The 17,117-nt window shown below is 45.1% G+C and overlaps 1 protein-coding gene across 2 annotated transcripts; it reads left to right on the forward strand.

Moving 5' to 3' along the window:
• Positions 1-230: 230 nt before the first annotated feature.
• On the forward strand, positions 231-15,676 carry LOC126529087 (uncharacterized). Of its 2 annotated transcripts, none has more exons than XM_050176687.2 (5): positions 231-463; positions 2,779-3,058; positions 4,016-4,354; positions 6,669-6,844; positions 7,746-15,676. In XM_050176687.2, the coding sequence occupies exons 2-5, from the start codon at positions 2,780-2,782 to the stop codon at positions 7,843-7,845; spliced, it is 894 nt and encodes a 297-aa protein (XP_050032644.1). In that variant the 5' UTR covers positions 231-463; position 2,779; the 3' UTR covers positions 7,846-15,676. The 2 variants fall into 2 exon arrangements, with proteins under 2 accessions (XP_050032644.1, XP_054925571.1); XM_055069596.1 differs by having other exon boundaries at positions 6,669-6,877; positions 7,746-7,827.
• Positions 15,677-17,117: the final 1,441 nt, after the last annotated feature.

Below are 17,117 nucleotides of genomic sequence, written 5' to 3' on the forward strand. Positions count from 1 at the left end.
AAACCAACCAGAAATAACCGCTAACTGTTTAAGCCAACCGCAAACAGCTTGCGTTGTGCGTACAAACTTTGATGATAACCTTTATCTCGTCGTAAATAATTTATAATAAATTGCAAGTTTATCGGCGAGCAGTCTTCAAGTAAAAGGAACTCGCTTCAAGCTTGAATAATGTTTAGCTTATATACGAAGCTCAAACGCATCCGTGCGGAATGACGACTGAAACAGTTTGAGGTTGCGGTCTGTCAAAATTTTTCTCGCCGCACGCACCCGCTGCCGAAATGGTCGAAATACTCGGCGCGTCTTCATTTTGAACTTTGCTCCAACGTTCGCACACCTCGATGCCGTCGCCTTCGTCGCGCAGTCTCCGAGAGGCGCTCGGAAACCGCCATGAACCGCGGAAGCGGCGCCGGTAATGGCTCCGCACGAAGCTGGCTTCGTGACTCCGGTGTCTTCTTGCTCCAAGGTAATGTTTACACCCCGCGTACAATAAACATTTGCGGGCGCGTGAAAGGGTATCTTCCATTTTTAAACGCGCCGCTGCCTTGGCCCGGCCCTCGGGGGTCGCCGATCGCGAACCATCTGCGTGTAGTGCGCGTGATATTTGCGCCTCGAGCGCGAACGCGTTTGTTTACAGTGTGGAGGAGGGGTGCTGGGTTGCCCCCCACCCGCCTCCGCCCCCGATATAAGAGAGGAGCGTAATATAACAAAATCCAGCTTGGTGGATCGGCCTTCCGTTGGCGTTTTTTTACACGCCGCTAGCGAGCCTGATGATCGTAAATTGGCCCTGAACGCAACGGAAGAGGCTGCTGCTCCTTTCGTTCTTCCAAGGGTGCGCGCATAGGAGAGTCGGCTGCTCGGAGAGCCGCCGGACAGACGAAACTGCGCTGCCCCGGACGAACCAAAATTTCCGATGCCCGATGAAGAGCTTCTTCGTCCGACGCTATCGAACAAGTGCTGCAAAAGGTGATTTGTGAGTACGCGTGCGTGCCTGTTTATTTATTTATTTTTCCTTCCCGTCCACGTTTGACTGTACGTTCGGCATGGTATCTCTTTCTCGAGTTATGTCTTGAAGTTGTGCTGTAGTCCTTGCGGGAACGTGTTTTAAGAAATAACGGCACGCAAAATAAGTTCGCCACGATATATGAACACCGGCGGGACGAAGCCGCACAAGTTAAGGTATGTATATTTAGTCGGTACATTCATAGCGTCGCGTGGTTGTGGGACCCGTAATTTAGTTCACGGGGACGCTCAGCCTTTCCTCCTCTGCTGTTTCGAAGTTTCCGACTGATATGAGAAGTATCTGGCCTAGATATCTAGAGCGCTATTGATTCAGTGCAACTGCACTGAATACCTTTGTTGTCGTAGTAAATGGCTTCAGATCCGCAGGAATCGCCGAAGTCTGCTGGTCTATAGAGCAGTCTGTAAAAAATGCAAAGCAGTGCGTGTGACAGAGAGTTCATTAGTAGTGATGTTGTGCTGTGGCAGTCGAAGTTCCAAGCTAGGATGCATGTTATCTGGAATTTAAACTTCCATCAGAGCGTTTCCAACTAAGTACTAACTCTTTTAGTCTCTATTCATTCTGGGAGGAATACACAGACACTACCAAGTGAGAGCAAAAACCCATCAGGAATTCATCCAGCATGCGATGGGCAAACAACCTGCTTTACCGGCAAAAGCACGTTGCAGTAAGCTGATGCTGACATTTACGGCAACATTGCGCTCCATTGTCCATGTCTGGTTGGTCCTTTTGTGTTTGTAGGTTGTACTCAGCTCATTACAAGATGGACCAATGTCTACTTTTGACAAGAGTGTGTGCTTGAAAACAACCTGTGGATGCTTGAGCTTGCACTAAGTGGCATCCTGTGAATTCGGTTCCAAGCTCTGCCCTCAAAAACGTACTGCACCTGGTCCCTGTTGTGTCTGCACTGTGAAATGGACCCCTCGAAAAGTGCTGATTGTAAAAAGAGGTCATGTTTGCGGGGCTGTCGCAGAGGTAGAGATGCCAATAACAGTAGCTCAATGCACACACACAGCATAACAAAATGTAACGATCCACTCCGTGCAAGTGTGCTTAAAGTTGCCGGCTTGCAACAAGACAGCTGCAAGCAATAGTTGTTTCTGTTTACTTGCTGTTTACGTGTGTGTGTATGTGTGTTTCTGAGCCTGAAAAAAAATTTTCATGCGTAAAGAGCTTTTTGAAAACTGTTAAATACTAGTTCTCACTGTCTTGTTACGGAAATATACTGGGGAATTTAATTATCTATATTGAAACACTGCTGCATGCTGTTATATTAAGTATCTGTATTGTCGTTCAACACAATAGAATCCCTGGCAGTGGGCCCCAAGGGTCTGAACATTCTCTTTGCAATTTCAATGAATGCCAACAAAATTGAAGTGAAATGAGTAAACCTGATTGATCGGTGAATCTATATGAATTCTCCTCAAGTTTGGCAGGCGGGGCATTTGCCACTAGATTTTTAGCTAGTCATCAGCCGTAGTTCGCATAGAAACAAAAAATTGGGCCGGTTGTGAGGCTCAGTTGAAGCAAAGGCGATGCTTTCCAGCAGCACGCACATCTAGAACGACAGAAAGCTTAGCAAGTCAGCAGAGTTTCGTAGCACGAAAAGCCAGGCGCGCATACACAACACGGACGCCACGTCCGTGTTGTCCTCCTCGTTCATCCCGAGTCCGCATTCTGCATGCCTGGCTTTTCGTACCATTTATGCGTGTCCAGATGCAGCAGCAGCGGTGCAACAACTGTGACTGCCACATACGCAGGATGTCATCACTACTGTTTGAGCCAAGCGAAGGGCGTTGCGGCAGCTGCACGCCGCCGCCTTCGTCACAGCAGAGCCACGGCTACCACCTGGCGGGGGGGCCGCAGGGTGGGGCATCGCGCGTGCCGCCCTTTGCCCCGCAGCCCCACACGGGGGGTCAGCCTGGAGGAATGCGCTCGCTGTCGGTCACGTCGGCTCACGTGCAACAGCAGCAGTCGCAGCAACAGCCAGTGTCGACAGTCACGTGCAACGCGCACGAAGTGTGCCACTACTTTCAACAGGTGAGTATTGCTACGAACCTGGACTCACCGAAGATAAAGAACGTGAATAGTTTATCCCGTAAATGCATTGAGTGCTAGCAACAATCATAGAAGAACACACCACGCGGGGACAGTGGAGAGCTGTCTCATCTTTGTCTGCTGTGTGCTTCTGTGCTTTTCAGTAGTACTCAGTACACTACAAGATGAACAAACCCGAGCTATCCGAATTTCACGCTGTAATCACGCTATAGACACCGAACAACGAGATGGGCCTCCACAGGAGCTAAACATGCAGCTTAAGCAAAGCCAGTAATGCCTACTCCTGACTGTACATGTTCAAACCATGCTGCAAAAACTGTTTTCTGGCTTGAGCATCAAAGCAGAAATCTCGAACAATGAACCATTTGAAAATGATGTGTTAAAGCACTAGAAAGACATGGACACAGACTATGCACTTGGTCTGTGTTATCGCTTATTCTGGTCACAGCTCTAACTGAGCCATGACTACCCAACTAGTCCATCAGAACCTGTTAACCATCCTCTTCAATAATATTTGAACAGACTGAACTTAGGGGTGTGTGTGCCTGAATGTTCAGACACGATCTAACCAACAAAAATTAACCCATACCACGGTGCTTGTAGTTCAGTACTGCCTGACAGGTATCAGCGCGTTGCATCCAAAGATCGTCAATTTGTGTTCAGAAGTACATCTTGCTGGGCTGGCCGGTTCATATTGCTCAGTATACCATAAATATGATTCACTTAGCGCCAGCAAAAAAGAAAATGGAAGAGAACAAGGGGAGCACCAACTTGTTGGCACTCCCCTGGTTCCCTTTCGTCTTTTCTTGTTTGCACTAAGCGAACATATTTATGGTCTACTGATCAATTTGTGTGTTTGCCACACTCGACTCTGGAGCATGCGTGCCACATCCATCTGCCTATGCATCACGTGATGCCAACAAAAATATGCGTTTCCAGGTATTCTACGTGTCAGCCATCCTCACCGGCATCGCATTAGTCATTGCCGGCGCCATCCAGACTGGAGCGCCAGACGCCTCGCTGAACTCCGAGCAGCCCCCAATGGGACCTGCAATCGGCGAGCCGCCAGACGGTGCAGTCGCCAGCGGCGACCTGCTTGTGTTTGTTTACATCGGTGTGCTACTCATCGGCGTCAACGTCTCGCTGCTCCTTCTGCAGTGCTACATGCGTAGCAAGGAGCTGCGGCGAGCTCGGCGGTCAGCAATGATGCAGCCGCCTTCAATTCCGCCCGCCACAGTGCACTACAATCCCCTCGTGTCTGTCGGCCCCCCGAGACAGGTGAGGAGAGACTTCATCTCACTCCGAATCCACTCCGATTTTTAACAGCGAAGCTGTTGCGCGGTGTTCTGCGATGGCTTTTGTGCGGCACTGTATGCTGGCATGTGACGCCGTGGTCGATACGAAATACTATAACACGCAGAGCAACATGTCAGATTCTCGAATTTGCCTTGAAACGTAATGTTTAATCCTTATAAAGTAAAATTTAGCTCGCGTGTGTCTCATTTGAACACCAGCAGCTTCTAGGTCCAGATTTTTCTAACCAGCCATAAAAATATTTTGTTTCTTACGTCACCTTGTACCAGCTCCATGTTGGAGGTTCACTAGGAGTTTGTACGGCTGCGGTGATGAAAGATGACATCGTGGTGCTGCAGCGCCGCCTGCATGGGAGCCGTCACTAGGAACAGCCAGTCACGACCACGCATGGATGCAGTAGCAACTGCTGCTGCGTCCGATCGAGGCTGTGAGCCAGAAAACAGACCCCTAGTAGTTCCAAAGAATGTGAGGGCTTGCTTGTGCTGCTTCACTGTCTGTGATGTATCAGTTGCTCAGATTTACATACATAGAAGTTTTTCTTTTTTCTCCTTTCTTCTCCCTTGTTTGTTTGCTTCTTGGTAAGTTTTCTTGGAAGTAAAGCAAAGACAAACTTTTATTCGAGGTAAAGTCTTAAGAATCAGTGCCCCAAAATGTCTAAAGCATCACCTTTGCCTGGAGCAGAGGTTTCGTAAGACAATAAATTATGCATGTGCTGGAGAAGATTAGTGGCCACCTGTTGTGAAAATATGGCACTAGCTCTCAATGACATCTTATGTCCTATTTAAGATTTATAGGTGCGGCAGAAGACAACAGGTGGGTTGTAAATGGGGCACAAACTTGCAGCTTTTTATTTTAAATGAAACAAACAATATTCAAATTGGCAGAACAGTTGCATAGTGACGGCATATCTTTCAACACATCTTAATAGGGACGCCAGAGCTGGTCCAGAGTTAAAGTTTCCGTTGAATAAGAAATGCTAGTTCACCCCCATGGCATTGCCCATCTCCCGCTCCTATCCCCCACAAGCCGCACGCACCCACAGATCAGCTTGTGGTTGATTGATTGATGGACTGATTGATTAATTGACTGTCTGGTCAATTGGTTGACTTACTGATGTATTTATAACGTAAATAACTGACAGATGCTGACAGATGACAACTGCTTTGGTCATTCGCCAGACAAGGGTGTTCTTTAGCCAAGCCAAGTTCTCAAAATCTAAACGACACTTTTATACGTGATACGCAGTTCAGCCTGTTGCCATAGCCACGCATGCGCCAATATTGTAGAGCTGGCACCCTTTTACAGCACAACTAGTCGATGGCATTTTGTCTCCCATAGAGAGACCACACAACTCTGGGTACTTACTCGCAAACTTGCGCGTGTACCAAAGCGTGTGTGCCGCCATGCATTGTGGGACACTTGTTAGTGTGCACTTTTTTTTACTTCATAGTACGCATAGAATGAATCACTAGCATCTAATACAAACTGCAATCTTAAGCAGTATAAGTATGCTGTACTTAATAACAGCCGACTTGCGTACGGTAATCTCATATGCTACATCCGGAGTACCAAGATTTCACTGCCGGGCCGTGACACTTGGTGGTTATTGAGACTTTCTTTGCCACTTTAAAATTATAATTCCTACTTGAATTGCAAACAGCGTGCTGGATCCTATCACTATAAATCACGGTCATTTCATGTCCACCAACATCTGGCAACACATTCTGGCCAGTTGTCAGTCTCTTTATTGTGCGCATGAAGCTTGATACCTAAATGTTCTTGCATTTTACCATTGGTAATGCAGCTGCTAATTCGGGAGTCAAACCCGCAGCATCATTCTCACAGGCAGCGCGACAAATAAATCAGCCTGTGCTTTGTCCACTGATACATCGCTCTGCTAATTACATAGGGTTTCTCGGATTTCGTCAAGCTGCAGAAAGCTGCTTTTAGTCCAGGAAACCTGGCTTCTCTCAGGGAAATAGAGCTCAGATATGATATACAAATATTCAGCTCCACTGTCAGAAATTGTTTCATAGGAGTGCTGTTCCATGTACTACGTAATTCTAATCTGCTGCCTCGATCACGTTTATGATATCACTGATGCTTGGTCACTAAAGTATCTTGTTATTCTTAGCGCTCTGTTGCCTGCCACTGGCTCTTTGACCCCATCAAGTTGTTTGACGCAGGTTTCTTGCCAAGGAGGCCACTGGACATATATGTGTGTATGTTGGAAAATAAACTTCAAGAAAATTGAATCGGACTGAAACCTGCTTCACAGGTGACCATGCCCTGCGCTGTGGACATCGTGTCTGGCGTACACAGGCAGCAGCCGCAGGTGCCGTCGCCGGGAAAAGCCCAGCGGCGCGGTTATGGCCCAGCGTCGGTCCACAGCGTCGCAACGGTGCCTGCCATGCCCAGCACCCAGCCCCACTGGCTGCTCGCGCCAGGCTCCCGGTGAGCGAATCACAGAGAGCTTTGCGGCCGAAGGTAATTGTGTCACCTGCACCGCTAATGACCTTGCTGGAGTGACCTTGCTGTGATCTGTGTTATATGCAAATCGATGGTGTAACCGGAGTGAGCTGTAGTAGCACCTCAGTAAAGCACAACCTCAGAGATCACCCCCATGTGTTGCAGGAAGTTGTAATTGTGGAGCAGTCGCAAGTGATTCAACGCTTGCTTTTAGGGTCCCTTTTATATTTTCCAGCAGAAATGGCACTCGGGTAAGCAAACGCATGTGAAGCAATTTATTTCAGAAAGTTTACATATTCCTGAGGCTCGCAGCAGTAATCGAGCGCAGTGGGGTACCGCTTGAAGCTTTCGTGGGTGGAGGCCAGGATTTGCACTGCAGGTCTGTAGGGTCATCATTGTCGCCTTCTTATAAAGTGCTCTCATCTGAAGACATTTCCCAATCATTCGAAGGCAAAATATACTCATCCACGGCACTAAAATCATTGTCTGATCCACTGAACTCGCGTTAATTTGTTGATGAAACGCACACGCGGAAAATGTTGCAATCCTGTCGGTGCTTCAAGCTGCAGATCGCAAGACGACCACTTCTAGCATGATGAAAGGAAAAAAAAGAATGTGCTGCCCTCATCTGTAGACATTGCAAAGTGCACTTACAAGATGAAAAAATTCCTGAAAGTTGGCGTTAATAACCCGAATATAAGCAGGGGCCCAACACGCGAAACTTTTGATCTCGTTGTTCTCTGTAACCTCTTTCACATGCAATCGCTCTGCATTTGCATTTGTGCCGTTTATGAGCTCACAAGCAGAAGAGAGAGAGGAAATGTGAAATCACTGTGTTGGTGTATGCCTTTGTGACGTAGATTTTTGCATGCTTTCTCATTTTCAGGGCGGCCACGGTCGCTGCCAGCCAGCCACCTCCGAGCTACGACAACCTCCTGATAGTCGGTCACACACCGCGCGAAGTCGCCACGCTTCACCTCATCTAGTCACTTTTTGGCACGCCTCACTTTGGTCAGCGTGTCTTGGCTCAACACTAGGCCTCTGCCTCTGCATTTAATTCTGTTCGAGAAGGGTGCACATCCATAGACATGCTTTTAGGTAATGCAGCAGGACAGTGACAGAAAAGAGAACTGGCAAGGGATGTCCTGCTTTTAGGAAGGACATAGCTGCTTTCAGACAGTGTGACAAGACAAGGACATAAACAAAGGGAACTGACAGGACATGTTCTGTCAGGATGTAAGCTGCTATTACATAGAGCGGCAAGGCAAGGACATAAAAGGAGAGAACTGACAGGACAAGTTCTGTCAGTCTCATCCTCGTTTTGTCCTTGCCTTGTCGTGCTCACCGAAATCAGCTATGTCTTATGTAGAAGCAGGGCATGTCCTGTCAGAACATAACTGCTCTTATGCAGCACAACAAGACAAGTATGAAAGTGACAGGACATGTCCTGTCATCACAGGAGGGAACTGACAGGATATGTCCTGTTAGTTCTTTCCTTCTTTATCCTTGTCACGCTGCCCGCATGCCGCCATAAATCCACTCCTGCTCGCCCACCTCTCTGTCCTTTTGTAGGGTGCACATCAGTCATGCTTTTGTCGAATGTCTCCCTTCTCGAAATAGCCTCGAGAAGGAGTCTCATAGGGAGTAAGGAACTTCTTGCAGTCGAGCTTTCTACTATAGTGCGCTCAACTTTTATTAATGCCACTCATAACGACCACCATTCATAACAATGAGCACACATCAGTCCCATTTTTGACGTGTTCAAGTTCTTGAAACAATCAAAATTTTTTTTTAACATCATAGGCAACGAGTGGAAATTTACCACATCCTGTTGTGTTTGCTACTGTGGTGTGGTTTACTTTAAACAATAGCACTTATAGTGACAACCCGCATGATGATCGACATACATGCATCCGAGTTCTTGAAACAGCCTAAAAGGAAGAACAGATGTCCTTGTCAAGGGGTGGAATTTGACTGCATTACCTCACAGCTTTTAAGCTTTCTGCCTTCATGTGGTCAACTTACGATAATAGCTCTTATAGCGATTACTGCTTGTATCAATAGGCATTTTTTACTGCATTATGCATTGAAGTTTTGTAAGGTCGGCCTAGATACAATGCTGTACACCGAGAACGATCAAATTTTTATATCTTTTTTATAGTTGTTATCAGTATACTGCTCCATATTTACAGTCCAGCAAAGAATTGCTAAAGTTGACTTAGTTCAGCTTAGTTATTGTCTCTGACATTATATCTTTTGTGTTCATCACATTGTACACCCTGTTACATGCCAGCGTTTGCCCCCACTAGGTTGTCCTACACTCTGTCCTACACTCTGTTTTATATGTAGCAAGCAATGCTACAAAGATTAGGATAACGAAGTTGAAGGGGGAGCCAGAATTATTTCATTGTATTAATTACTTCTTTATAAGCATTATTGCTTCTACTGCACTATGAATCTCTATGACGATTTTAGAGGGAATTTCACTTCCTAATATTCATTATTTCGTTATATCCTGTTAAGTTATAATGAGGTTTGACTGTACTCTATAGGGATGTGCAAATACATTTAACCATAGATAAAACAAACTTCAATATAATGAAATCCTCAATATAACGAAGTATTTCACTTTTCATGATGTCATTTGCATGAAGCACCATGTATCTTTAACCTCAATATAGCAAAGCGTGACGATTTTAATATGACGAAATTTCACTGCTGCCATAGAGGCAATAATTTGGCATGCCGCCTTATGCAACAGAATTGGAACTGGATCAAGAATGCAGGAGTGGCTCAAAGCGAGAAGATATGGTTACTGAGCAGTGTTGCTCTCAGAGTTGTGAGGTCTTTTTTGTGAGGTCCCCTCTGTTTTCTGCTTGCATTCTGTTCTGGTGGGAAAGTCTTGCTTGCTAGTCCTACGTAAGCAGTCTCTGGAGACTGCGTTTCTGTCAGTCAGAAAAGCACCTAGCTTTGTCTAGTCAGCATCTTGCAGGAAGCTTTCATCAGGAGGAAGCTTTAGCTCAGCCGCTCCTGTTTAAATGCATGCGAACGGAGGAATCATTTTTCTCGGCAACCACTGCACCGATTTTGATGGGGTGCATCGAATTCAAAAGGAAAAGTTGCAATCTGTTGACTTTGGGAATTAGATTTTTTATTTAGGCCATCAATTTTTGTACGAAAATCGGTTTTAATTAGAAAATTTATAAAAACTCGAGTGTCAAGTTTACAGACCTGTACTCGGCTATAAAAAACAATACCATTATTCCGTAGGGTGCATCGAATAATACATCTGAAGTGGACAAAATTGATGTATTCATCGATTTGAAACATACCACTTATTTGTGAGTATGACTTTTCCAAAACATTTTGAAAACATTATAACAAATTCGCATAAGTTATAAACTTATGTATGAAACTTGTCCACTTGAGATGATGCTCTAACTGGTGCAGTTTACAGAACTGCGATAGCCGTGTTGGGGTGCTGAGTTACAGATATGTAAACTCCGTGCTTCTATTTATTTAAACTTGCTGGCTTTTGGCAACCTTTATTTTTTTTTATTCGAGATCCCAAATCAAAATTTTGCTTCCTAGAGTCACTAGAATTTCACTTTCCCTCTCAAATGCCACAAATTTCATTCAAATCAGTCCAGGAGTTGTCTCATAAAAACATTGTGTTTTATATGTATTTCAGTAAACAGCGTCAAAGTTGGCCCCAAGCTAAAGCTTTCTCTCAGTCATGTCGAGGCTAGCTGGAATCACACCAGCATCAAGTGGTGCCACTTATTTATTAAGAGACAGGGCGAGAGGCAAAGCAAACACCTACAAGCGAGTGCTTGGTTTAGTTCAGTAAGTTTCAAGATAGTAAGAAAATACATTATGGTGAAGCAGCGCAGACAATGAGACAGGTGAAAAAGGGCAGGACAGTCCATTGTCAGGGCACTGCCCGTCCCTTTTCACCCATCCCATTGCCTGGGACACGAAAACCGGCAAAACAGCGCCCTGTCCTGTCCATTTGTCTGTTGTCACAGCACTGTCCTGTCCCTTTTCACCCATGCCATCATCTGTGACATGAAAACAGACAGGGCAGTTCCCTGTCCTGTCCATTTATCCGTTTTCAATGCTCTGTCCTGTCCCTTTTCACCCATCCCACCGTCTGCAACATAAAAACGGACAGGACAGCGCCCTGTCCTGTCTGTATATCCATTGTCAATCCACTGTCCTGTCCCTTTTCACCCATACCATCACCTGTGACAGGAAAACGGACAGGACAGTGCCCTGTCCTGTCAATTTGTACATTGTCGGTGCACTGTCCTGTTCCTTTTCACCCGCCCTATTCTCTGCAACATCAAAATGGACAGGACAGCACCCTGTTCATTGTCAGTACTGTCCTGTCCTTTTTCACCCATCCCATCGTCTGCGCTGTTTCGCCGTAATTTATGTAAACCAACTAGTCCAGAAAATACACGCTGAGGAGACACTTACTGCTTGTGTGCAGTCAAATTCAGAAGTTTATGGGTTGGAAAGGCTAGGCTGAATATTTCTGCAGCCTGGTATTTCATTTCCAGTCTGTACTACGGTCAAACCTCTATTTGACAAGGTGCTTAGATGGGCAGGTTCATAGAGCTTAATGCGTTGAAAACCTCTAAGCATTCAGAGTGAACTCAATATCTCACCAAGTCAATGGAAGTATTGTGGGGTAAATACGCAGAAAAAAACAAGTCACAGTAGATCTTTTGTGTTCCGAGTGCTTCGAAAATTGTTCACTTATTGCTATGGTAAACAAGTTACCAGGGCAATTTGAACAGATCATCACCTGAACTGAAGAGCAGTTCTCGTGATGCTGGCAAATTGCTCCAGTGGTATATACTGTTCAATTATGACCAATTTAGCCAAAATTAAATTCTATTTCAGCTGGCCTTTGAGTGTTTTTGATTTAACAAAGTTTTCAATTCCAAGAGATAATTCTTTGGTCTCACTGACTTCGTTTAATCAAGGTTTAACTGTAGTATATCTGATTGTTGTGTTGTGTGTGGTTTTACTGTCTACGGTCATAAACTGCTCGGAAACTCAACATTTTTCTAAAATCCAGCAGTCCACAAACTTTTGACATTAACTGTACATTGGTTTCATCCGTCCCGTCCCATGATTATGATTTACTGCCTACAGCTTGACGACAACGTGACGTCGTCGTAGGACGCTCGGTCATCTTAGTGGGAGTCCAGCAGGTTGCAAAAATAAAATGGCCAACATGTGTCATTTGCTGCTTTGCAGCCCTTGCAGGGCTGACGTGCAATAAAATATTTTCGTGACTTTCTACCGACATCGAGGGAGCTTGTGCGGTGAGTGCTGTCGTAGCCTTTTGGTTGCGCAACTTTCTTCCACGATAGATGCTCACCCACGCCGACGAGACACGTAGAACTCGCTTCTTTCGGTTGGGCCTCTAAACCCTACTTTGAGTTCTTTGCTGTGACCTGGTGACTGGGCGGCCCCTCCTGCTTGGTGTGGATCACTCATCTCTACGTCATTTTCTTCGTGATATGTCCTTTTTTTTTGTCTGTGCTGAGACGTAATAATCTGAACCTTTCTTTACTGGATGAATTCAGCTCACACGCTCAAGGGGCAGTTGTTTTCCTGTTAATGTTTTGTTCCAGGTGCTGGTGGTATATTTATTTGATGTGTTCAACAATGTCGAATTCTGTACCTGAATGCTGATTTTATTTTTATGCAGTGCATTGAATGTGCAACGTCGATGCAGCTTTCTTGGTGCATTCAATGAGGAGGTGCTTCATTTATATTTGCTGTGCTGTGTTTCCGCTAGCAGACTTCTACCGTTCCCTCCCTTGCATCTAGTCTTTCAGTGTTTCTGTTTTTTTTTTGTTTTTTTTCAGTTGGCCACGAAAGCTTACGGGACACAGGATTTGCAAAAATACTTATCCCGTGAACAGTAAGGGCACAGCCACAAATTAAATGTTTCAGTCTGTAGCAGACTTCGAGGCCTACGCAGCGACGTGTAAACTTCTTTTTCCATGCCTTGAGGCATAGAAATGAAACCATAAAGATGAATGTAACCCCACATCATCCGGGAAGTCCAGTAAAACTGTGATTGCCATCATCTTAATTCCTCTTGCTGAAGTCAGCATGCCGGTCACTGCTGAAGCCAGTCCGTCTGAGCAGGAGCTCCGATGTGTCGTGTGCCGGGGCAGGTGCACTGGAGATGGTGCATTTCGACATCTCGCGCCAGAGTCGTAAAGTTGCAGCAGATGGCATGGTCCTCGGGGCAGGCGGCAGAATGGGTGAGGGCCGTCCCAACCTACATCCTCCTCGGGAAAACTCCCTCCAGCCTTGTGAATTTGCTGAGCAGGACTCATTAAATTTGTCGCGCCACGCCTTACCAGGGCAGAAATTCACATTTGTCGTGGACCCCGTGCACCGTGAGCTTTTGTGGGTCACTTCACATTCGTTGCTGTTGTACATACGTTTTATCACTTGCATAATGCGTTTCCTGGTCAGGGCAATTCTCTTACGTGGAGTATGCCACTTTTAGTCACTGTATGGTCCGAGATTGCTGATTGTTGAACGAGCAGTGAGCTTTTTTTTGCTTTATTTCAAATTTTATGAAAAGAAATTCCGCTATTGTATAACTGCGCAGGCAAGCTCTCCCTCTCTCTCCCTGCTTCTGTGTTGCAAAGCCTTCAGAAAGAGCTTGGCCCACGCGTTCATTGCGACACTATGTGCACATGCCAACGAAAACAACTTATCTAGTGTTTGTGTGTGTGTGCGTGCGTGAATGCACATAACCCTGAAAACGAGCTTTGTCACGGCGCTCGCAGCGTCTGTGGCGACCACGGCGACATGCCTCTGAAAGTCAGTGCTGCACCACGAGAAGATGTCGCACGGTTTTGCTCAAATGACAGCTTTACGGGATGGTCATTTGTTCTGGAGAGGCCATTAAATAGTTCTAGCTTTCTCCGTAATTGTAGTCGAGTTTACAGAATACCGAAACACCGGAGACATCGATGTCACACAGTTGTGCTGGTGGGGCCATCTTGTGGAACAGGCGTGAACCATGGCATGGAGAGCTTTATTTGCGACAACCATGGGCAAAGTTCCTTTTGGTGCGAACACATCAGTGTACGCTGGATTTATATTTTGCTTTTCCCTACTGCAAGGACAGTGACAAAGCAAAAAAAAAAAAACTTTTTAGCACTTTCTGGTTGAAGTAAACCTCACGAGATGACAATGCCAACATTACTCCTGCCATTGGCGCCCTCTACGTCCCAGTATCCCGTAAACTGATGGGCATTTATGGAACAGGTTAGAATGTTTCTCTCTGTTCACATATTTGGCTTCCAAGGAGTGCTGGAGAAACCAGATTTGTCAAGCAATTGCCTCGCTACGTGCAGTCTTCGACAAATGAAACAGGCCAATTTCAGAGCATGCCCTTCCATATATTCTGCACCATTTCGGTGCACTTGTGTTGGGCAAGGTTAAATACTTGCAAATTTCACAAACGACTCCACGCGTTTCACTTTACTCTCGGGGAACTGCTTCTCTTGGCGCAATCACGCCGTGTAAGACATGGTGAAGGCTGTGCGTTAAACTTTTAAAATTAAATAAGCATTCACCAGGATAAGATGGGCGGAACACCACAAGATTAGATAGCCTCAAGATGCAGTTATCTCAAAGATCAAGTACCTGTGGTAGCCGAAGTGAATTTACTCGTCATCCTGAAGAATGACACAATGCTGCAGTGCTTGTCCCTCTGCTTTGACAACTTTTTGCAGACAACATATCTGGCTGCAGCAGATATCAGCAAATGGGATGCGAGCGAAATATACAAAGCTGAAAAGCTGTATGAAGGTTGGATAGCCTTAAGATGTCTTTATTTTGATGGTCAGAGTCCTTGCCCAACATATCTGAGGCATCCAAATATTTATCTATTCAAGTACTGTCAGAGCTCTGAGCTATTACAGAGAGGAGTGGGAATGTCAACCCCCCAAAAAGTGTGTGATCGAGTACATTTCGTCACAAGTGTTCTTCAACTGCAGATTTGAACAACGAAGGTACCGCGATGGAGATGGTGGAGGTATGCAGGCGATTCCGGTCAACACTGGTTTTGGGGACAAAGGGAGTCGCAGAATCACTTGGTACGACAATTCGGCATACCCACTTTGAGGTGGCGCTCTACACACAACACTCAATGATACACAATGAGTGATGCAAAAAATAGGAATTGCTTTAAACATAGTCATCTTGAAGAACAGTGTAGTTTTTCTGTTCACTATTTGTCGGTAACTTCCTCCAAGCAATGTATATAAAGGCAAACCTGTGAGCAAACGGAATGTACCAAAACTTGAGCAGCAGCGGTTCGTGAATTCTACCTCAATTGGGTTCATTGCATGCCAGCAACTTTAGCTATCCATTCTTTAGATATGGCACAGTACCGTGCCATTGTGGGAACTATGGAGCCAGCCGTGCCACATTTTCTTGTTTTGCAGCACGAAGAAATTGTTGCAGTGCGTTTCTCTCCTATATACACACACCCCTGTTGAGTTTGTGATGGATTTCCACGTAAAAAAGAAAATCAACTGTTATTTATTGCTGCCATATTCGTCATTTTCTTGTACAAACATATCATTGTTTCATTGTGTCCACGGTATGTGAACTGGTGTACGTCTTGTTGCTAGCCAAAACCAGGGGAATCCATTTTTGGCCCTCCCCATCTACGTACCACTTTATGATATGCGTGCTGAGTGTGTCCGTGTATTTCCATTTCATATTGTTGGAGCATTTGTTTATAAACATGTCCTACTCAAATACGTCTTGTGGCCTGCCTTATTTTCTTCTTTTTGTTAAAAAGTAATTCTTCTTTTCTTTCAACATAGAGAAACAACCTTTTAGGGAGGTGTTTCTGTGTGCATGTGCAACATACTATTAAATTTTTTTTTCTTTTTTCTCGAAGCAGAATTATAGCTCGGTGCTGAAATGCAGGAAACAGTGTGTGTGTGTCCACTTACTGTGTCTTATGTTTCAGCACTTTGCTAGTTCTGTTTTTTAAAAAATCGGCAAATCCCACGCTTGTGTGACTGCTTGTAATCGAGGTTAGAAGCTCGAACGTTGGCGAGCTTGATACCAACAAAGCCCAGTGCATAGCACCCGTGTTAACGAGGATGAGTGGGTGCATCATTCGGAATGGCTGTCTCATTTTCGCATTTCCCCACCGACAGGTGTCGGCGACACCAGGACAAACAAAAATGTTGTAGTTCCCTCCAACACAAGGTGACTATACTCGGGTAACTCATACCCTTCTTGACACACATATTATTGAAAACACGTTGTCCTTAACATATACATGTCGTTTCCCAATTTAGGGGCAAAAAGGACGTCATCCAGACGTTGCATTTCAGATATGTTGTAGATATCCCACCGATGTCATACTGACACTTCTGTTTACACATCTGAAGAGAGCTCTTACCAGAAACACTGATTTGCAGTTTTTATGCAAATCGTGAAAGAAATGAGCGGGAAAGCTATTTTACAATTTGTGGATTGGACAATGAAGAAATTCAGTTACAGTGTACTGGTTTATTTCCAGCTTGGTTCTCAAACAATTCTTACCATTTGGTCACATTGTAGTGTTAATTATCAAAGACCTCACTTATGTATACGGCCTTGTTTTTTGTTTTTTTTTTTTAGCACTAGAGTATAAAATATAACAGTGAGGTGGTGCCTGTTCTTAAAGGTATACCGAGCTTCACACCAGCTGTAAAATAAAAAGGGGGCAAAACCCAAATGGAATTCAGAGTGATAAAGGCCAATTTATAAAACAAAAATATGGCTTCGGAGGACTGTGTTAACAGTTGAAGGAGATCCTGTAGTTTAAAAGTATGTACGTAATGAAAAAAGAAAGGCTGATATAGAAAGTAGCATATTGTATTCCTCGTAGTCGATTCTGGGGGCTGCAGAACATGTGATTGGATGGGTCAAGTGTGTGTGCATACCCCCCCCCGTGAAAAAGTCTCCTGCTATGCCACTTATAGCCACCTAGGGGTAATGTGTAGATAAAATACACCAGCATATCCAAGGTAGCACCGAAAGCGGGAATGAGGGAGGGCTGGTCCCCATATACCTCTCGAATTCGCCAGTGCTTATGTCTGAACAAACTGTTCAAACAGTTCGTTCGTGAAATCGACACGAAAAGATCGCTTTAGGTATGTTCACACATACACTCCGTTTATCTTGCATGCGGTTTACAAAG

The sequence above is a fragment of the Dermacentor andersoni genome, chromosome 8 (genome assembly GCF_023375885.2).
Source record: "Dermacentor andersoni chromosome 8, qqDerAnde1_hic_scaffold, whole genome shotgun sequence".
Taxonomy (NCBI): domain Eukaryota; kingdom Metazoa; phylum Arthropoda; class Arachnida; order Ixodida; family Ixodidae; genus Dermacentor; species Dermacentor andersoni.